Source organism: Urocitellus parryii, chromosome 5 (assembly GCF_045843805.1).
Source record: "Urocitellus parryii isolate mUroPar1 chromosome 5, mUroPar1.hap1, whole genome shotgun sequence".
Lineage (NCBI taxonomy): Eukaryota > Metazoa > Chordata > Mammalia > Rodentia > Sciuridae > Urocitellus > Urocitellus parryii.
The window spans coordinates 65,157,718-65,176,657 of NC_135535.1; the positions used below are offsets into that span (position 1 = coordinate 65,157,718).

An 18,940-nucleotide genomic window follows, 5' to 3' on the forward strand; every position below is an offset into this window, starting at 1 on the left:
TTTGGGCTACAATATTTGTATCTTTAGGAAAATTAATTACATAACCCCCCCCATGCCTCTGACTGTTTCATTTGCAAAACAAATATAATAGTTCCTTTCTCATGAGTTTATTGTGAGGATTATGACTATTTCTGAAGTGTTAAATACAGTATTTATATATAAAAAGAAGTCAGTTAATACTGTCAGTAACTGAGTATGGGGGATGAGGTGAACAGAACAAGAGTAGAGTATATATTACAACCGTGGAGCTATGATAGAGTCTCATTGTAAAATCCATTCTTATTTTTGAAATTATTATTATTTTTTATGTGTGTGTGGTGTTAGGAATTGAACCCGGCGCTTTGCACATGCTAGACAAGCACTATAACACCAAAGTACATCTCCAGTCCCATTCCTACTTTTACAATTTATAAACTGAAGAGGGGCAAATTGTCCCTAGTCCAATCTTCAGGGGCCTCTTGCCTTAGGGAACTTGTCTGATAAGGAACAAGAACAGGAGAGGGATCAAGTTGTAATGATAAAACTTTCAGTGCTTGAGGAAGCCCCCAGGCAAAGAGACTGTCATCTGGAGTCCTGAGCAGAAGATCCATAGTTCCTTCTACTGACATGATAGGAAGCAGAACAACTTGCTGGAAACCTACCTTGACTAATTTGAATTGATTACTGCTTTAATTTCTTTTTCATTCTAAGGCATCATCATCATTATTATTATTATTATTAGTTTTTTGTATTAAGCAGATTTTCTTTAAAACTATTAGAACACTCCAGGAAACTATAAGCAGCAATTCACCTCACTTTAATACTTATCCCTTCCAGCTTTGTCCTGTAAGTAATTTCTCTGAGGCATGTTTCCCCATTCTTTCTGAGCCCTTCCTCCCAGATTGAGAAATTCTTTTGTTAACCTGGATTTCTTTTTTGTAGTCTCAGTGTTTTTCCTTTCTTTTTCTTTTCCTACCTACTTCTAGGTTTGCCTCTCTTTGTTTTCTGCCCCTAGATTATTGATTTAGCAGGCTGATGCCATCGGCTTCTTCAAATCTCAAAGGACAGACCGGTGGCCTTTTCATCTATACTTTGAGACTATTCCTAATTGCATTAGTACTGCACGTACTATGTTGGAAATACATGTGGACTCTCAGGCTTTTGGGTTAATTGGCCAGAGGAACACAGTACTAGTGCACAAGCAGCCATGGTCCAAGTACCTTGACCAGCTTCACTTCAAGGAGAGCCGCATCCTGAAGGAAAGTGTTTCCGCTCTCCCTACCCCTTTCATATACTTGTACCCATAGGCCCGCCTCCAGCACTTGCTCCAGCCCAATGGCACAGAAACAAACTCTTAGAAGGAAAGTTTTAAACTCAATTAATTGTTAGTTAATATCCAGGAGTGGCAGATATACAATGCTTCTCTTTTCATGGCAGGTCAAAGATGAAATTAGATTATTCTTTGTAGGGTGTGGTTTGTCTCTTGAAATTCCCTGCCAGTCTTTACCAATGCTGCATTGCCTAGAGCAGCCTCAAGTGTCCTTAGTATCTAAGGGAGGCGCACTTGTTTGCATATATAGAAGCAGGGCGGCTCTGGGAAAAGCCAAACCAGTTCTGCACCATGGGGAAGCAGCAGCCTAAGGAGGCAGCTCCAGCCTGTGAGCTAAGTAAGTAGCCAGCAAGTCTGCAGCAGCCCAGGGAAGCTGCCCAGCTGAGCAGCCAGGGAAGGGTGACAAGAAAAGCTCTGGTCCTTTAATATTCTAGATGCAGCTGAGGTTCCCAAAGGAGAGATTCTGATCCGGAGGGAGTCTATCAGGCATTTCTCAAATTCCACAGATTCGCTGTGGAGAGATTCTCTGAACTAATTTGTGTATTTTCTCTTTCTCCAGGAGAAATTCTGTATGGATACCAGCCTGTGCCCGGAAGCACATGATGTTTGGCACACTACTTTTTTTCTTTGTTCCTGAGGTTTTCCATTTTGCACTTTTGAGTTTTTCTTTTTGCAGTTCACATCCCTTTCCTCATATGTTGGACTCTTTGACCAATAATTTAAGTTTTCTTCTAGCAGTTTTTACATGAAGAAAGAAACTTGGTTATCTTTGATGCTGTAAATGGTAGGGCAGTTTAAGGATGTTTTTGCTAGCTCTGAAGACATTGTAGAAAATCAGGATGATCTGTCCGGCCAGGCCATTTATTCTCTCCTTTTCACCAGTTGGGGCAATCATCTTCAGTGAAAGACGCTGGGCTGTGAGGTTGAGAGGCTGGGGATGGAGTGGGATTGCTTTGGAGTAGGTAAGGATAAAGTGTGGGGTGAAGCGAGGCAGAGATATATGGAATGCAGGAAAACCACGTTGAGGCTTGTGAGTAGGACACGTAGAGTAGTGGAACTGGCTGCACTGGCCGAGTTTCATGGTTCCTCCCAGGTGTGCAGTGCTCTTGGTGGAGCAGTTGATAAAAGGATACGGCTCTGGAAATGGTCCTGCCGGTGGGCTATACCTTGTTATAGACCTGGTAGAGTCAGGTCTCCGGGAGAAAGGGGCTTGTCAGTACCTAATGTGAGACGGTGGGGGAAATCGGGCAGGGTTTTTTTGTTGTTGTTGTTTTTGTGGTACTGGGGATTGATGATGCCAGGACTATCGGCTTGCTAGGCAAGCGCTCTACCACTGAGCTACCTTCCCAGCCCATTTTTATTATGAGACAGGGTCTCGCCAAGTTGTCGAGGCTGGCCTCAAACTGGTGATCCTCCTGCCTCAGCTTCTAGAGTCTCTGGGATTATAGGCATGCACCCCCGCGCCCGGAGAGGGCAGGAATTTTATCTGACCTCAGGCTTCCCTCGGGCTGAGAGATCACAAGTTCACCCCTCGACGTGAATCTGGGTAGCTGTCAGCAGTGGCTCCGCAGAATTCAGCTTCTACCAGGCAGCTTCAAGCCCGTCCCACCCCGGTTCCGCCCCTGACCCAGCCTCTCCCGCCACGCCCCCAGCCCCGGCTCGGTGTGGGCGGAGCCTCTGTTCTTGCTCCGCTTGCCACGCGCACTGGCAGCCGCCGAAATCCGGCCAATGGGAATATGCAGCTGCCGTCCTATCGGCCAATCGCAGGAGGGCAGGGGGTTGGCCTTCTTGGCTGTGGCTCCCGGGATATGGAGCCGCCGGTGCTGGGGCGGCGTGTCAGGTGGTGGAAGAACGGGTAAGGCTAGGGGTAGGCAAGGTCAGGGGTCACGGGACCCGGCTCTCCGCAGGCGGGGAGGGGGGTGTGACTCCTCGAGGGCCAGCTGGGGAAGGCTCAGGGGCCTTTGTGCGGGACCGCGAAGGGAGGTGCGGGAGGGAGGGCCTGAGGCGCCCGGCGCAGTGACCGAGGAGCGGATGGAACCGCATTATTCGAAGGGAGACCGAGAAGAGGGCGGGCGGGGTGGGAAGCGAACGCCGGAGAGCTTGGGGCCCTCGACCCTTGCGCGCCGTGACCTAGGACAAATGGCCCATACCTGGGCTGGACCTGACTGCGCACCGTGACCCCTGGTGGAGGGTGCGCTGACCCGCTGTAACGCGCCGGAGAGGCCGATGTGCTCAGGGGAAGGTCTCCCGCCGCCGCCGCCGCTGCCTTGTTCGCGGGGCACTGGGGCCCGGTTAGCTGTCTGGGGCTTCCGCTGCAGCAAAAACTATTAACGAGTCCAGCTGGCACCCCTGGAACGCCTTCCCCGAGAAGGGCCTGTGCAGGCTGTTCATGTTTGTGTGTAGCTTGGTTCTAGGACTGTTTGTAAGATGAAATTCTCTTATTATACATTGTTTTCGGAGGAGTATTGTGGGTGAAAGAATGTGACATCTGTTAGAAGTGGAAAGCAAAAGCACACATATGGAAGGAGGAGATGGGTTTCTGTAAATTCGGTCGGTCATAATCTTAGTGAATGTTGGTGAAACCAGGGGAAGTTATGTTTACCTTGATTTCTGTGGCATCTGTAGCTTGGCCAGTTTGCTTCAGTTCATGACTATGTAAACCCTTGCACAAATTGCTTAGCCTCCTTTTTGTTTCTTTCTTTTTGGTACCGGGGATTAAATCCAGGGGTGCTTAACCACTGAGTCACATCCCCAGACCTCTTTTAAACAAGTTTTAAATTTTTATACAGGGTCTCACTAAGTTGCTTAGGGCCTTGCTAAATTGCTGAGGTGGCCTCAAACTCCCAATCCTCCTGCCTCAGCCTCCTTAGTGGCTGGGATTACAAGTGTGTGCCACCATGCCCAGCTGTGTTTTTGTTCTACATACTTAAAATGGAAATTGATGATATCAATATCGGGTTGTTGATGAGAATGAAATTATTTAATACAGTGCTTGGAATAGAACTTTACAGGTAGGAGGGTTTTTTTAATATTTATTTTTTAGTTATAGGTGGACACAATATCTTCATTTTATTTTTATGTGGTGCTGAGGATCGAACCCAGTGCCTCAGAATACTAGGTTAGCACTCTGCCTCTGAGCCACAACCCCAGCCCTGGGTAGAAGTTTTTGTTAGCAGTATTATCTATATGTGTCCCCTTTACCCCTGCAGATTCTAAAGTAAAGAATTCTGATCTTATTTCTTATCCTTTACTCACAATACCTAGGTCTATTGCCGGTGAACCCACCCTTAGGCCTGTTCTTTCCATGCACATCATTAACCCTGATCTAAGTGTGTTGTGTAATTATGTTGTGTAATTATGTGACTAGAGGCTTTCTACTTGGTGTTTTATTAAACAGATTGGAAACTGTCATTGTACTTGATCATATCCCATTGTAACTATATTTTTAAATGAAATTTTTGAACTTCATTGACTGTCTGCCCCCCATACCCCCATTGGATAATATTTCATTCACAGTCTTTGCTCAGATAGTTTATTTTGGACACAGTACCAGAAAGGCCATGATTGCAGCATACTTGGTTTCTCATGTTCCTGGAACAGCTTTGGGACTCAGAAGGGGAATTTCTGAGCAGCCTGGCAGCATTTCTTATTAAGGAATAGGGAAACTTGATCTATTCTTATAGTACTGTTAGGAATTCAGCAGTATTATCTTATAGCTATAGAGCTACTAAGTGGCATTGATTCACTTTTGTCTCAGTGAAGGTTAAAGAATGGTATCCACCAAGTAGTACCTTTTCTGTTTGATATTCAGCACTGAGTTTGGGTAGGCTATAGTTCTGTTTATAATTTAGCAACATTTATTGAATAATTAACATTAATTGGCCCCTGGAGAAACAAAGAAGAATCCTTAATCCTTCAGGTATCCTGACTAAAATAAAACAATATGTATATATTATAAAGCACATTATTATTATTATTATTAATTATATTAATGACATCAGAATGGAATATAAAGCAATTGACCAGGAATAACAAAAAAATATATATCATCCAACTTCTTTTCCATTTTTATTTTTTGATGGTAATTGGAAATAAATCCAGGGCACTCTACCACTGAGTTATATCCCAGGCCATTTTTTATTTTGAGACAGGGTCTCACTGAGTTGCCAAGACTGGTCTCAAACTTTCCATCCTCCTGCCTCAGCCTTCTGAGTAGCTGAGATTACCAGCATGGATCACAGGGCTGGCCTTTTCCACTTCTAATTTAAGGTCAGAATGCTTTACTTTTTTTAGTGTAAGGAACAATATTTTCAGTACAGCATAAATTAGGATATTAGGATTCTTGTTCTTATGCTTATTAGTGGTAGGTCCTGTTGTATGGGGTTCTTGTTTGTTGTGGTCTCATCTTTATTACTTGGGTATTTGTTAAAACCCCTTGGTAATGAAAGGAGAAGACTACAAGTTAACTATTAATATTTTATTAGGCTCAAAGAGCAGAAGGAAGCATGTACAAGGCTGGAGAATCTTGTAGTATGTGTTGTCATAAATTTATTTTCCTTTGCTTTAAGAAAAGAAAGGTTGGGCTGGCTACATAGCTTACTGGTAGAGTGCTTACCCGGCACACATAAGACCCTGGGTTCAGTCCCCAGCACTGCAAAACAGGCACAGGGGAGAGGGGAAAGGAAAGAGATGAGAAAAGACAAGACATATTGAGGAGCTGGGCATAGTGGCGCATGTCTATAATCCCCACGCCTGAAATCGCAGCTGCTTGGGAGGCTGAAGCAGGACATTCGTGAGTTCAAAGCCAGTCTCAGCAATTTAGTGAGGCCTTAAGCAACTCAGTGAGATCCTGTCTTTTAATAAAATACACAAAAGGGCTGGAGATGTGGCTCAGTGCATTCCAGTACCTGTGGGTTCAATCCCTAGTGCTTAAAAAAAAAAAAAAAAGATGTTGAGGAAAATATGTACAATTTTTAGGGGTCAGCCAGGTCTAATAGCACATACCTGTAATCCCAGGACTCAGGTGACTGAGGCAGGAGGATCACAAGTTCAAGGCCAGCATCAGCATCTTAGATCCTATATAAAAATTTAAAAAGAAAAAAATTTGTAAGGGTCAATCTGCATTTGAGCTAGTATTTGTCATAATATAAGTGGGTTGTATATAATTCAATGATAATCACTTTCCATATTTGCCATAGAAAGCTACTTAAGCAAGTATGAGGGCAAAACATTTTTTCCTGAGGCAAGAAGTAGGTATAGATTTTTTAATAAGGCGTTCTTTTCTGCTAGAGAGAGATGTTTTAAGTTGTTCACAGAGCTTGGAGTTGTGTTCCAGGATAGAGGTGTCAGGCCAGGAGTCCTGGTTGGTCCCCCAAAGGGAAACACAACTGCTGTACAGTTCTGGTTAGGAGGAAGTTGCAAGAAATTCACACTGGTAAAGAGTGGGAGGATCAAAACTAACTATAAGCCCTGAAGGTAAAATTTCAGATGAGTAGTCAGAGAGGTTTGGAAGCTGATTAAGCTTCAAGAAAACTGAGGGGAGAAAATGAAGAGTTCCATTTAGTGGGTACCACGCCCATCAATTTTGAAGTCTCTGGTTGATGAATGATATTATGCCTAAGAGATCAGTACTTTTTGACAGCCTGGCCACATTTACCTTTACTGTTATCGCTTGTGACACCCAGACAGCCAGCTTCATTATCAATTATACTTTCCCCCCCATATCTGACTCCCTCTTTCCTCCTTTTAACATTTTCATTCTCTCTTTTTTTAATCTTTAGACATTTTTAAAGTCAGGTTTTTTTGTTTGTTTGTTTTTCAACCTCAAAATAGATTCAAAGTCTGACTCAGGTGAAGAACAGCAAACTTTGTGTTGAGTGGAAATTACAGTTCTCTGGTAGGCCAAGTAAGATATTTCCAGTTTTAAGATTGTTACTGTGGCTAGTATCTTAATGGCCACTGTGATACAGAGGAAGAAAAGGAGAGGGAGACAAGGACAGACACTGTCCTGATTCATGCAGCACTGTTTGTCTTTTTTGAACTGGGTGTATGATGTGTCTTTTGGTTGAAAACAGAGAAAAATTCTAATATTAGAGTGGATTAGTGTGTTGTATAAGGTCTTTTTCTTAAACACTTACCAGAAGGGCTTTTCACTCTGTTTATTTTGCCATGACTGTCATATAATTAGTCTCCAACCTCTCTTTTTTTCCACATTATCATTTTATATCAAATTATTTGTGTATGTGTGGGGGATTGAACACAGGACCTCATGCATTCCAGCTAGGCAAATGCTCTACCACTGAGCTAAAACCCCAGCCCTCAAATTTGTTTTAATAAGACAAAAATAAGGTAAATCTACTCTAGTTTAAAAAAAAATTAAAAAATCACATCCTCAAGAATAATTTGGAGGTTCACCTGTATTTTCTAAGCTGTTTATTTTTTTTCTCACCTCCAGAGGGAACGGATGGCATTTTGGAACTCATCAGGTGGATATCCATGATGGAAAGGCTCAGAAAATGATTTTTCTTCATTGATCCAGAATGAGAAAATAGGGGAAAATAATAATCTGTCACTACAACAAAAGCTGGTAATCTCTGAACAAAAGGTTCAGAAAACAATTAGATCTGTTTGAATCACTTAAATATTTTAAAAAGTTTTGTTGATTCCCAATTATTCAGATGATAGGAGCATACTTTTATGAAAAACATACAGTGTAGGTATTGGATTAAAGTTGTGGTTTAGCAGAAAGCACCTTTTGAACCTCTTTCCCATTTCTCCTAAATATCCTCATAATTTTCTCCCGAAGCTTTCCTGTTATTTTTGCTACCAGAGCAATAACCTTCCCTGTGCATTTTTTAGATGTTGGAGGAGGAGTTGTCCAGTGATCTCAAAGTATATGTTTTTGATTCTCATAAGATTATGGATACCAAAGGAATAAAAAATGGAAATCACCACTGTCAAGTTATGAAAGAAAGTTTGCATAGTAAAATAATTTAAACCTAACATTTGTACCCAATAAGGCAAATGGAACGTTTTTTCCGTATTTTTGGAAAATGTGCATTTTCTTCACATTAAGTGGTACCAATAAAAATAATGATTCTCAAAAAAAAAAAAGTTGTGGTTTAGTACCACTAAAGTACTATCAAAGTACTTCAGCTTGAAAGTAGATCTTTAGGGCTGAGGTTGTGGCTCAGCGATAGAGTGCTTGATCCTCAGCACCAGATAAAAATAAATAAATAAAATAAAGGTATTGTGCCCAATTACAACAAAAAGCCAATATTAAAAAAGAAAGAAAGAAAGAAAGAAAGAAAGTAGACCTTTAGAGAAAAGAGAATTTTAGGAGTATCTGGAAATCTTTTCCTTTTCTTGGGAACAAATGAATTGGAAAAAAAAATCACAATTCCTTGTTCTCTATTAAACACTTGAGTATTACTTTTTCAAGCCTTGATCTTGTGTCTGGCAGCTTCTGCTTTGTCACCAGCATGTCTTTGGCACTGAACAGGGTCTGAGGAAAGCATCAGATGGGGCACTTTGCTTTCTTAGCCTTTGAACACCCCTGTTCATATTTATTTAATTAGTTAATGCCATGCAGACACTTTTTTTGGTTGCCTCTATGAAAGTTCTTTTCCTATTCAATGCTGCCTTTGATTTTGTTGCACTTGGGAAGTGAGGAAAAAGGGGGACATAGGTGGGTGCAGTGGCACATGCTTGTAATCCCAGCCACTTGGGAGGCTAATCAAGAGTATTGCAAGTTGGAGTCCAGGTTGGGCAATTTCGCCAGACCCTATCTCACAAAAGAATTTTTAAAAAGTCTGGAGGTATGGTTCAGCGGTAGAGCACCCCTGAGTTCGATCCCCAGTAAAAAAAAAAAGGCAGGCAGGGGTGGATTTAAAGGACTGTATTCCAAAACATTCCTTCCTAACCTTACAATTAATTTTAGGAAGACTGATTCAGCTCTAAAATCAAGTGAAATGGTTTTAAGTGTCTTTTTCTTTTTATGAGAATGTTAAAATAAATCATATTATTTAAAAATCAAACTATTTTTTAAAAAATATTTATTTTTTTAGTTTTTTTTAACAATAGGGGAAAAGTTTAAAGTTGTAGCCTGTGTGGTAAAGCATGAAACTACCGTAGTAACTTAGCAAGGCTCCTAGCAATTTAGTGAGATCCTGTCTCACAAATAAAGGGCAGGGGATGTGGCTCATTGTACCTTGGGTTCAGTCCCTGGTAACAACAAAAAGTTGTATATGTTTGAATAATTAGTACTTCAGACATTCTTATGTGCTTTTTTAGAACAGGTTTGAATTGTCCAAATTGTTCTTCCAGAGTTCTTTTAAATGCTAAGAACAGACAGAATTATTGATAATTAGGTATTAGAACATATTATCACCAATATATATATTTTTAGTTTTCATAGAATTTCAAACTTGCAGGAATATTGCAAGAACACTACCAGGGAATAGATGTTTTCAAGACAACATGGTAAGAGTGGTAATCAGTGGGTACCTTGGTGTAACTGGGAAGAGGGGGCCACTTAATCCAAATTAGGGAGCCAGGAAATGCTTCTCTGAGAAGAGTGCGTCTGTTCTTTGCATTCAGGTGAAACTCCAAAACCATAATTTCATAATTTTATTGTCTATTTGAGCACTAAGAGAAACTATTGGTTAGTTAAGCTTAAGGCAATAAATGCCTGTCATCTCACAGCTGCAGATCTCTGATTACCCATTGCACAAGTGTTATCAGAAAGTGCAACTGAATATCCCCAAAGTGTTGGTTTCTCTGAGAAGCTTCGTGAGTCCATTTTTTAAAAACTGAAAACGGGCTGGAGATCCAGCTCAGCGGTAACATATATGTTTAGTAAGTGTAGAGCACTTTGATTCCCCAGTACCACATTGAAAAATAATAATAATAAATAATGTACCTGGTAAAAGTTTTTTTCCCTAAGTCCAAAGAGTTATACAACATGTTTTCAGTAAACAGTCTTCCCTTAACTTGACCTTGTTTTTGCTCTCCCATTCCCTTTTCTTAGGGATAGCCATTATTTTGTCCAAAGGTTATACCAGATCTTTCTCATTTTTTTTCTGTGTAAATGATGCATACTGTTTAATAAGTTGATGTTTTCACTTGACAGCATATCTTGGATTACTTTATCAATACATATAGACTTGCCTTATTTATAATGGCTACATGTTATTCTGTCCTATGAATGTGCAGTTTATTCAGCCAGTTCTTTACTAATATGCAGATTTGTTTTCCAGTGTTTTGACACTATAAAAAATGTAGTAATGTCTTTGCACATATTTCCGTGAGTTTCATTCATTCATTTATATATATTTATATATATAAATTTTAGTTGTGGTTGAACACAGTACTTTTATTTCACTTATTTATTTTTATGCAATGCTGAGGATCCAACCCAGGGTCTCACATGGGCAAGGCAAGCACTCTACCACTGAGCCACAACCTCAGCACCCCCTCGTGTGTGTGTTTCTTTTAAGATTTATTCTTAGGAGTGGAATTGCTGAGTCAAAGAATGTGCAGGCTTTTGAAATTTTAGAAAATGTAATTTGATTAGCATTTTTATTCCTGTAAAACAGTCTTATAACTAATGATAATGAATGGGATAAAATAGTCATAATTCATTGAAACTATGAGTGCTATGTTTTCTTTTTTTTTTTTTTTTTTAATATTTATTTTTTAGTTCTCGGCAGACACAACATCTTTGTTGGTATGTGGTGCTGAGGATCGAACCCGGGTCGCACGCATGCCAGGCGAGCGCGCTACCGCTTGAGCCACATCCCCAGCCCCGAGTGCTATGTTTTCTATTGTTACTTGTTTGTTTGTTTTTAGTTGAAGGTGGACACAATACATTTATTTATTTATTTATTTTTATGTGATGCTGAGGATCGAACCCAGCACCTTGCATGTGCCAAGTGAGTGCTCTACTGCTGAGCTACAACCCCAGTCCTCTATTGTTATTTATTTATTTTTTTGCCATTTTTTTCCAGGTGTTGATGAACCTTTATTTAAATTACTTATTTATATGTGGTACTGAGAATTGAACCCATTGCCTCCATGTACAAGGCAAGCACTCTGCTGCTGAGCTACAACTCCAGCCCCTATTGTTACTTTTTGATAGGAGGAAATGTACTGGATTTTAGAGAAGGTGACACTTGATGGTTGGGGGCACACTAGAATGTTATAGTAGGATTAATCATAATTACTAAAGTATTGCTTGGTTCATTTGGGTTGCTTGTGGCCTCCCATCTTTTCCTTAATGTAGTGAAATGACTGAAACAACATGGTATTACAGTACTGGAGAGCAAAACTGCCTAATATTAACTTAATGTTACCACATGGATCATAAATTATCATAGGGACTTAAAATTCTATGCAGCATACCAATCATAACTGACCCTTTCTGTTCCCTGCCCTAGTTTTATTCTATAGATATGTGAGCAGTGGGCCTTACAGTTTTTTGACTAAAAGCTGCAATGAGAAAATTGGAATCTAGAATCTATATTTTCTCTTGGTATAGTATGTTCTTGAGGTTTCAGAGAAGACCAGACTTCTTGTGTTTTGTTGACTCTGTGTGTACTTGGTATAGAAATGATCACTTAGAATCCCATTAATAATTTAGAAATTTATTATGAAACATTTCTTCCTTAATATTTTTCATTTTGAGACAGGGTCTCTAAGTTGCTGAGGCTGTCCTCTAAATTGTAATCCTCTTGTCTCAGACTCTGAAGTCACCCCACTATACCTGGCTAAATATAACTTTTTATTTTTTACTTTTTAGTTGTAGGTGGATACAATATCTTTATTTCATTTTTTAAAATGTGGTACTGAGGATTGAACCAAGTGTCCCATGCGAGTTAGATGAGCGCTCCACCACTGAGCCACAACCCCAGCCTCTAAAGATAACTTTTAAAAGCCTGCTTTGGATAGAAATCTTCCTAAAATGTATTACACATGTCCCTGCCTTTTAAAATAGGCTATCAACCATTATTACAATGCAATTTAATAATTTCTGGATGTTATTGAATTTGTAAGAATGTTGTCAGACTTGACTGAAGTATAAGGAAGAGCTTTTTCTCATACCAAAAGCTAATTGATTTGCTTTTGAAATTTTCCTGATTCCTTATCGTGCTAAGTTCCCCTTTTCCTATAAGAGTCATAATTTCAGATCTGATTTGTGGTTTCTGATTTATTTTGGTTTAAGATAACCTGATAACCTGGCTTATTGAATTACATGTAAAACAAATAAAAAGACTGGGGGTGTCAAGGGGCTGTGCTGATTGGAATCCAAGGGAGTGGTCAGAAGTATAAATCCCATTTAGGTGAGGACTGTTGCAACTCACTGAAGGGCATATTTAGTCAGTGTTATTGGGCTCTTTGGCTAGTTTTTAGCCACTTGGTGGTTAAAATCTGACAGGAAAAAACAGAGTTGTCTGAGGTTATCTAATACTTGACATCAGTGACTATGGAGGGGAAAATGATGTTTCTAAATTAGTAGGTGGTGGTATGTTTTGTACCCCAGAAGATAGATGACCTAAAAACTCTCTTCAGGTCTGAATGCTAGAATTCTATAAAATAGGTATAGAATCTGTTGATTGATAGAAAAAAAAAAAAAAGAAAGTGAGGATTGCAACATACGGAGCAAGAGTGGAGAAAGATTACAGTTTAGCAATGAAAGATGGCTAAAGGGATAGTTACTGCTGGGATTTAATGGGAGAGATAATCAATACATATCACCTTGTCTTTTCCTTTCTAAACTTGGAAGTAACCAAGAAGTAGATTTTAGAACTACATTGAAATTTAAAAATCAGCCTTATTGGTGAGGTTGACTAGAGAATGTGTGGTAGATTTGTAGCCAGTTTACTCCAAAAGGATGCTGAGCATGTGGGACACCTCACTACCAGCCCTAGTCTTTCAGGTTGCTTACTATAGGACCCAGACAAGGCTGGCATCTCACAGACTGGGCCTAGTTCTACTGATACCTCACCTCTCCTTGAGAGCTCAGGAGAAACCATGGGTGATTCATTTCTTTCCCAGTTGTCAGAGGGTTGGGAGTGAGACTGGATCATAGCTAACATCTCTCCTTGGGGTAATTAGAGGCTCTCTATTACCAGTGTACTGGTGTAGTGCTTTTTTTGCCCTTCTCTGGAGATTAAACCATGAACTTACCTTGTTAGGTAGAACAATTATAAATCTGTCCTTAAAACTGGGCTGGGGTTGTAGCTCAGGGGCAGAATGCTTGCCTAGCATGTGTGAGGCACTGGGTTCAATTCTCAGCACCATGTATCAATAAATAAAATAAAGGTCCATTGACAACTAAAATTAAAAAAAAAATCTCGTAAAACTGGGGAAGATTATTCTGATTGTAGACGTTTGGAGGCAAAGACAGATTGGGTAATTGCCTAGCAGCCTCTCAATGAGTATTTATTTAAAAGGATTACCTAAATCTGTAAAATAACTTTTGCTTCAATTTGGTTTTAAAGTCTTACCAGCAAAAATATGATTAAGGCTTTTCTATTTTTGTAAATATTTCTCATACTGAAAGCTATAATTATTTTCAAGGTGATTTAATTCAGTAGAAGAATGTTCTTTTCTTAAAAAAAGAGAGAGAAAAAAAAGGTTCAATCATACAGAGTAACAAAATGCTGATTCTGAACTTGTTTCATTTTTGCTTATTCTTCTCCCTCCCTTTTTTCCTTTCCAGAATCCTATTCTAAGAACACGGGTACTCAGGTATCCACCATGGTACTGGGTCCTGAACAGACGATGCCAGATGGTAACTTTGAGCTTTGTGTTGTTATCCAATTTTTATTCAGAATTAGGCTTATGTCAAAACCTAAAATTTGCCATATTTTCCCTGTTATCTGTTCTAACAAACTCCATTCAGGAGTCACATCTAGTGACTTTGGTTATATGAAATGTAGGTTTATAACTACAGAGACCTGCCTCATCTTATTTCCAATTCAGAGTTGAACTACATTTTGTTTCACGTTTGGTTTCTGTAGCATTCTTGCAAGGATAACACTGTTCCCAGACTTGGCATAATGACCTTTGGAGTGCTTTGGGCATTCATGATATATTCTAATGTTTCAGATATGTAAGAACAGTAAAATACAGAGTGAGTCCCTCATTCTGTATTTTGTTGGAGCTTCTCAAGTGCTTTAACCAATCCTTTGTAATTCTGAACTTCCCTTTTGGAATTTCCATTCCTTTTCTATAAATATCTTCAGCCAGTTAAGTGATGTGGATGGATCACCTTCCTATATAAACAAAGCTCTTGGTTTTCTAGTTGAAGGTTGTAAGAATTTATTAGAAACATAGAGAATAGAGCTTTGTGGTTCAACATGGTCATATCATGTCTGTGGCAAACTAGACTTTATATATTTCTGGTGGGTTGGCTCTTTTCTCCTGGACCTACCCTCTCTGCACTTAGGATTAATTGTGAAATGCAAGTCTGTAGGAAACACTGATATCAGGCTGAGATGGGCCCTGCTATCTAGAGTGTGCTGGCAACCCGTGACCAGCAGCTCTTCACTGTATGCCTTATTCAGGATGCAAAGTGTTCCTACTCGGTGGTTGCCCACAGCATCAGATTTTACCTTAAACTGTGGCAGGATTTTGTAACTTGTATATTTTTTGAGAAACCTGATAGAGGTGTAATGTCCAAGAATGATTATTTGAGTATGACCTATCAAATAATTGGGTGAGGTAGATATGTTCCAGTAGATTGACCAACTTTTTTTCTTTTAAATGTTAGGATTTTAGGTTATTAGTGGGGTTTGTCTGGGAATGTTATATTTCAAGTCCTAGATGTCAGTGCTTTTAGGGGAAAATGAAATGATCCTAAAATTACCAAGTACGAGTATGGAGTAGGAAAACCACTGAGAGATTAGTGTTAAAACTGATCCAGTGCTGAGTGACAGGACGAGCAGGCTGAGGGGGATTGAATAATGTAAGGCTTTTTTGTATTACTTTAGTTTTTTACCATGTGAATGTATTACCTAGTCAAAGAAAAGTTTATTTTAAAATATAGGTAATAATAAACTACAAAAAATCTATCAAGCTAGATCAGATTAGTCTCTTGTGTATTCAGGTATTAAAAATATTTCATTTTAGATGCCAGAGATTTTAAGACCCTGGGTTAGATACAGCATTATAGCACCACCAAAAGAAAAAGAAAAAAAAGATTGAATTTCAGTATTACTTAATATGAGTTGTTAGTGTATTTTGCTCATTTTAATTCATTTCTTCTCAAATATGTTAATTCAGACAGTGCTTCTGGAGACCATGGGGACTCTGCCAGTCTTGGTGCCATCAATGCTGCCTATAGTAACTCCTCACTTCCACAGTCCACTGGGCAGTCGGAGGAGCCATTCACCACCTACTTTGATGAGAAGATTGCCATTCCTGAGGAGGAGGTTGGTGACATATTTGAGCCAGCATATTATTGTCTGGGGAAAGCTTGTGTGTGAAAGATTTACTAGATGACACATGCTCAAAGGTTCAGGTCTAATTTTTGTAGCCAATCTCTGAAGACTAGATTTTTAAATTAGAATAAATAAATTATTAAGGAATATGAGGGCCTGAAACACAGTTAGTTGCTAAGTGGTACTAGGGAGCTCCCCTGCCCCCACATGTGGCTCTTAATCCTGTTTAGATAGTGCTTGGGACCAAAGGTACTGATTTTATTAGTCTGATTTTAGAATGAGATGCTGATGGAAAGAGCATGGAAGGCGAGGGCTCTCACTTAGACAAATGATCAGCTTGTCAATAAGAGATGGATAAGATGAAGTGAAAGTTGGACCCATTCAATATCTAACCCTTAGGCTTTGTTCTTGTGAAGCTGATATTGATGATTCATGTGTAATTCAATAATAGATAAATTAAATCAGTAGTTTGGAGGTGACACTCAGTTTGAGCTCCTCTCTTCTCTTGTATAGTATTCTTGTTTTAGCTTTCGTAAACTCTGGGCATTCACGGGACCTGGCTTTCTTATGAGCATTGCCTATCTGGATCCAGGAAATATTGAATCCGATTTGCAGTCTGGAGCAGTGGCTGGATTTAAGGTGAACATCTACATCTACCCCTGCCCTTTTAAACACAAACTATACCCTAAATCCTTTCCTATACCCTGTCTGTGGGCTAGCAGCTTCAAGGGTTACATGCAGATACAGTTGATCCTTGAACCACATAGGTTTGAACTGCATGGATCTATTTGTATGTGGATTCTCTTTTTTGAGATTTTTGACCATTTGAAAAAACTCAAGAGATGAACTGAATAACTTAGAAATATTGAAGACAATGTTAGGTATGTCATAAATGCATAAAATAAATGTAGATAAACTATTTTATCTACACAAAAATAAAAATACCAGATGGGAAATATATACAAATCTGTTGTAAAAAATTAAATTTATTTAGAACTTACACAATTCATACATGCTGCTAATTACAGTTGATGGACATGCAAGGAAACATCAGGATGTGATATTAAATTATAACTACATAAAATTAATTATGTACTTCTGCAGTAATTTTGTAGCCACTTACTTTTGCTGTTGTGGTGAGCTGAAGTGTTGTGAGTTTCCACCTAACATGCTATGTGACTGATCATCTTTGATCATTCTTCTCTCTAATAAATTGTGTATTGTAGTAAAAAGTGATTTGTTGAAGTTCTCATGCATTTTTCACCATATATGATCCTTAGGCATATATGATCCTTATCCTTTGTATTGACTATTTACCTTATCAGTGAGGCTTGCAGTCAATAGGAAGTAGTTTAGTTTGGGGGAGTCAAAGGAATATGGATTTTCATCTATACAAGTGATTGGTGCTCCTACTCCACTAGACCCTGTATTGTTTAAGGGTAAGTTGTACTTCATTGGTAGTGACACTTACTATAAAAAGTTTTTCCCATCTGTTTTTTTTTTTTTTAATCCATGTAATTTTCTTGAACAAAGGAGAAATTGCAGTGGGAGAAGCAGCTCAGAAAGGAACATGGTACTGACAGGCAGGTCAAGTTAAGTAACTAATATAGAGCTCAGATTATTTTGATGCTTGACATGGGCTTTTCCAGCATGTAGTGTTTCCCTTTAATATTGCCAAAGCCAAACCAAAACAACAACAATAAAAAAAAAAAAAAACCACTCAGTTGTCTGATGAATACTTTGGGGATTTTCTTTTGTTCTTAGCTGCTCTGGGTCCTTCTGTTGGCCACCATAGTGGGTCTGCTGCTTCAGCGCCTTGCAGCTAGACTGGGAGTGGTAACTGGGCTACATCTTGCTGAAGTGTGTCACCGTCAGTATCCCAAGGTGAGCAGTGTTCTGTGCTATTTGTGTCTCATCCATTTGGTAATCTGTGTATCTGGCAATATGTGTTGACCCCACTGTATACTGAGACATTGGAGGACTTGAACTGGAGTATTAAGGGAACTCCTGCTGCCCCTCTATTGCCAAGCCATGTTTCCCCCCAATCTTCAAAATCTAACATAAAGTTCACTTGCTTCCAGAATGTTAGAAATTCTGCTTGAGCAAACCATTTACTCCACTTTCTGGAATCTAGCAGTGCCCATCCCATGAAGGGGAAGGGTGCTCTCCCCAAGCCCTCCATGTTGCTCCATCAGTTTTCATTATATGATTCTTCTTTATTGTTTATTTTGCTATTACTTTGAAAGAGGTCAGTTTTTTCCTTTTACAGCATATGTGGTAGGATTTGGGTATTTGTGAAGTATTTTTAAATTTATTGTCACTCCAGGAGTTACACTATTTTTGCAGTTTCCTTCAGGTTGTTTTGGGACCTTCTTACTATGTCTAAGGCAGGAATACACTGTGTCTAGAAGACTTTTTTATTTTTCATTGCTGGAGATCAAACCCAGAGCCTTGCATATACTAGTTAAGTTTTCTACTGCTGAACTACATCCCCCAGTGGTCCTGGAAGACATTTTAAATATAGCTTCATCTTTGGATAAGATACTGACCTATTTCTCATGTGTCCTTGAAGTTTAAGCTCTTTTGGTGGCTACAAATATTAAGTACTCTTGCCTGTTTTTCAAAAAACCTTGGGCCAAGTGCAATGATGTATACCTATAATTCCAACTACTCAGGGTTGAGGCAGGAGGATTGCAATTTTGAAGCCAGTCTCAGCAAATTAATGAGAACCTGTCTCAAAATGAAAAATAAATACCTCTGTTTTTAGGCAGAGGGGAGTGAAGGGAGGGGAGGGGTATAGAGATAGGAAGGATAATAAAATGAGTTGGACATTATTATCCTATGTACATTTATGATTACATGACTGGTGTGATTCTACATCATGTACCATGAGAAGAATGAGAGGTTATACTCCATTTATGTATGATGTACTAAAATGCATTCTACTATCATGTATTAGAACAAATTTTTAAAAATTTTTCAAAAAAAAAAAAAAAAGATTGGCTGGGGATGTAGCTCAGTGGTGAAGAGCCCTGGGTTCAATATCCAGTACAGAAAAAAAAAAATAAAATAAAATAAAACAACCTTGGTAATTTATAATTTCTTCTAGCTTCTTTTTCTTCTTATGAAAGTGTTTTTTTTATGGTTTCAGTGAGAGAACATTAATTAAATATGTGTTTTCCTACTT

General features: G+C 39.2%; 1 protein-coding gene across 1 annotated transcript in view; it reads left to right on the top strand.

Moving 5' to 3' along the window:
* The first annotated feature begins 3,066 nt into the window (after positions 1–3,066).
* Positions 3,067–18,940, top strand: part of Slc11a2 (solute carrier family 11 member 2) — a 31,865-nt gene continuing 15,991 nt past the window's right edge. The window contains exons 1-5 of the mRNA XM_026398801.2: positions 3,067–3,164; positions 14,031–14,102; positions 15,596–15,744; positions 16,267–16,392; positions 17,518–17,637. Coding sequence (XP_026254586.1) covers positions 14,069–14,102; positions 15,596–15,744; positions 16,267–16,392; positions 17,518–17,637 — 429 coding nt within the window. The 5' untranslated portion in view covers positions 3,067–3,164; positions 14,031–14,068. The remainder of the gene's footprint in view (positions 3,165–14,030; positions 14,103–15,595; positions 15,745–16,266; positions 16,393–17,517; positions 17,638–18,940) is intronic.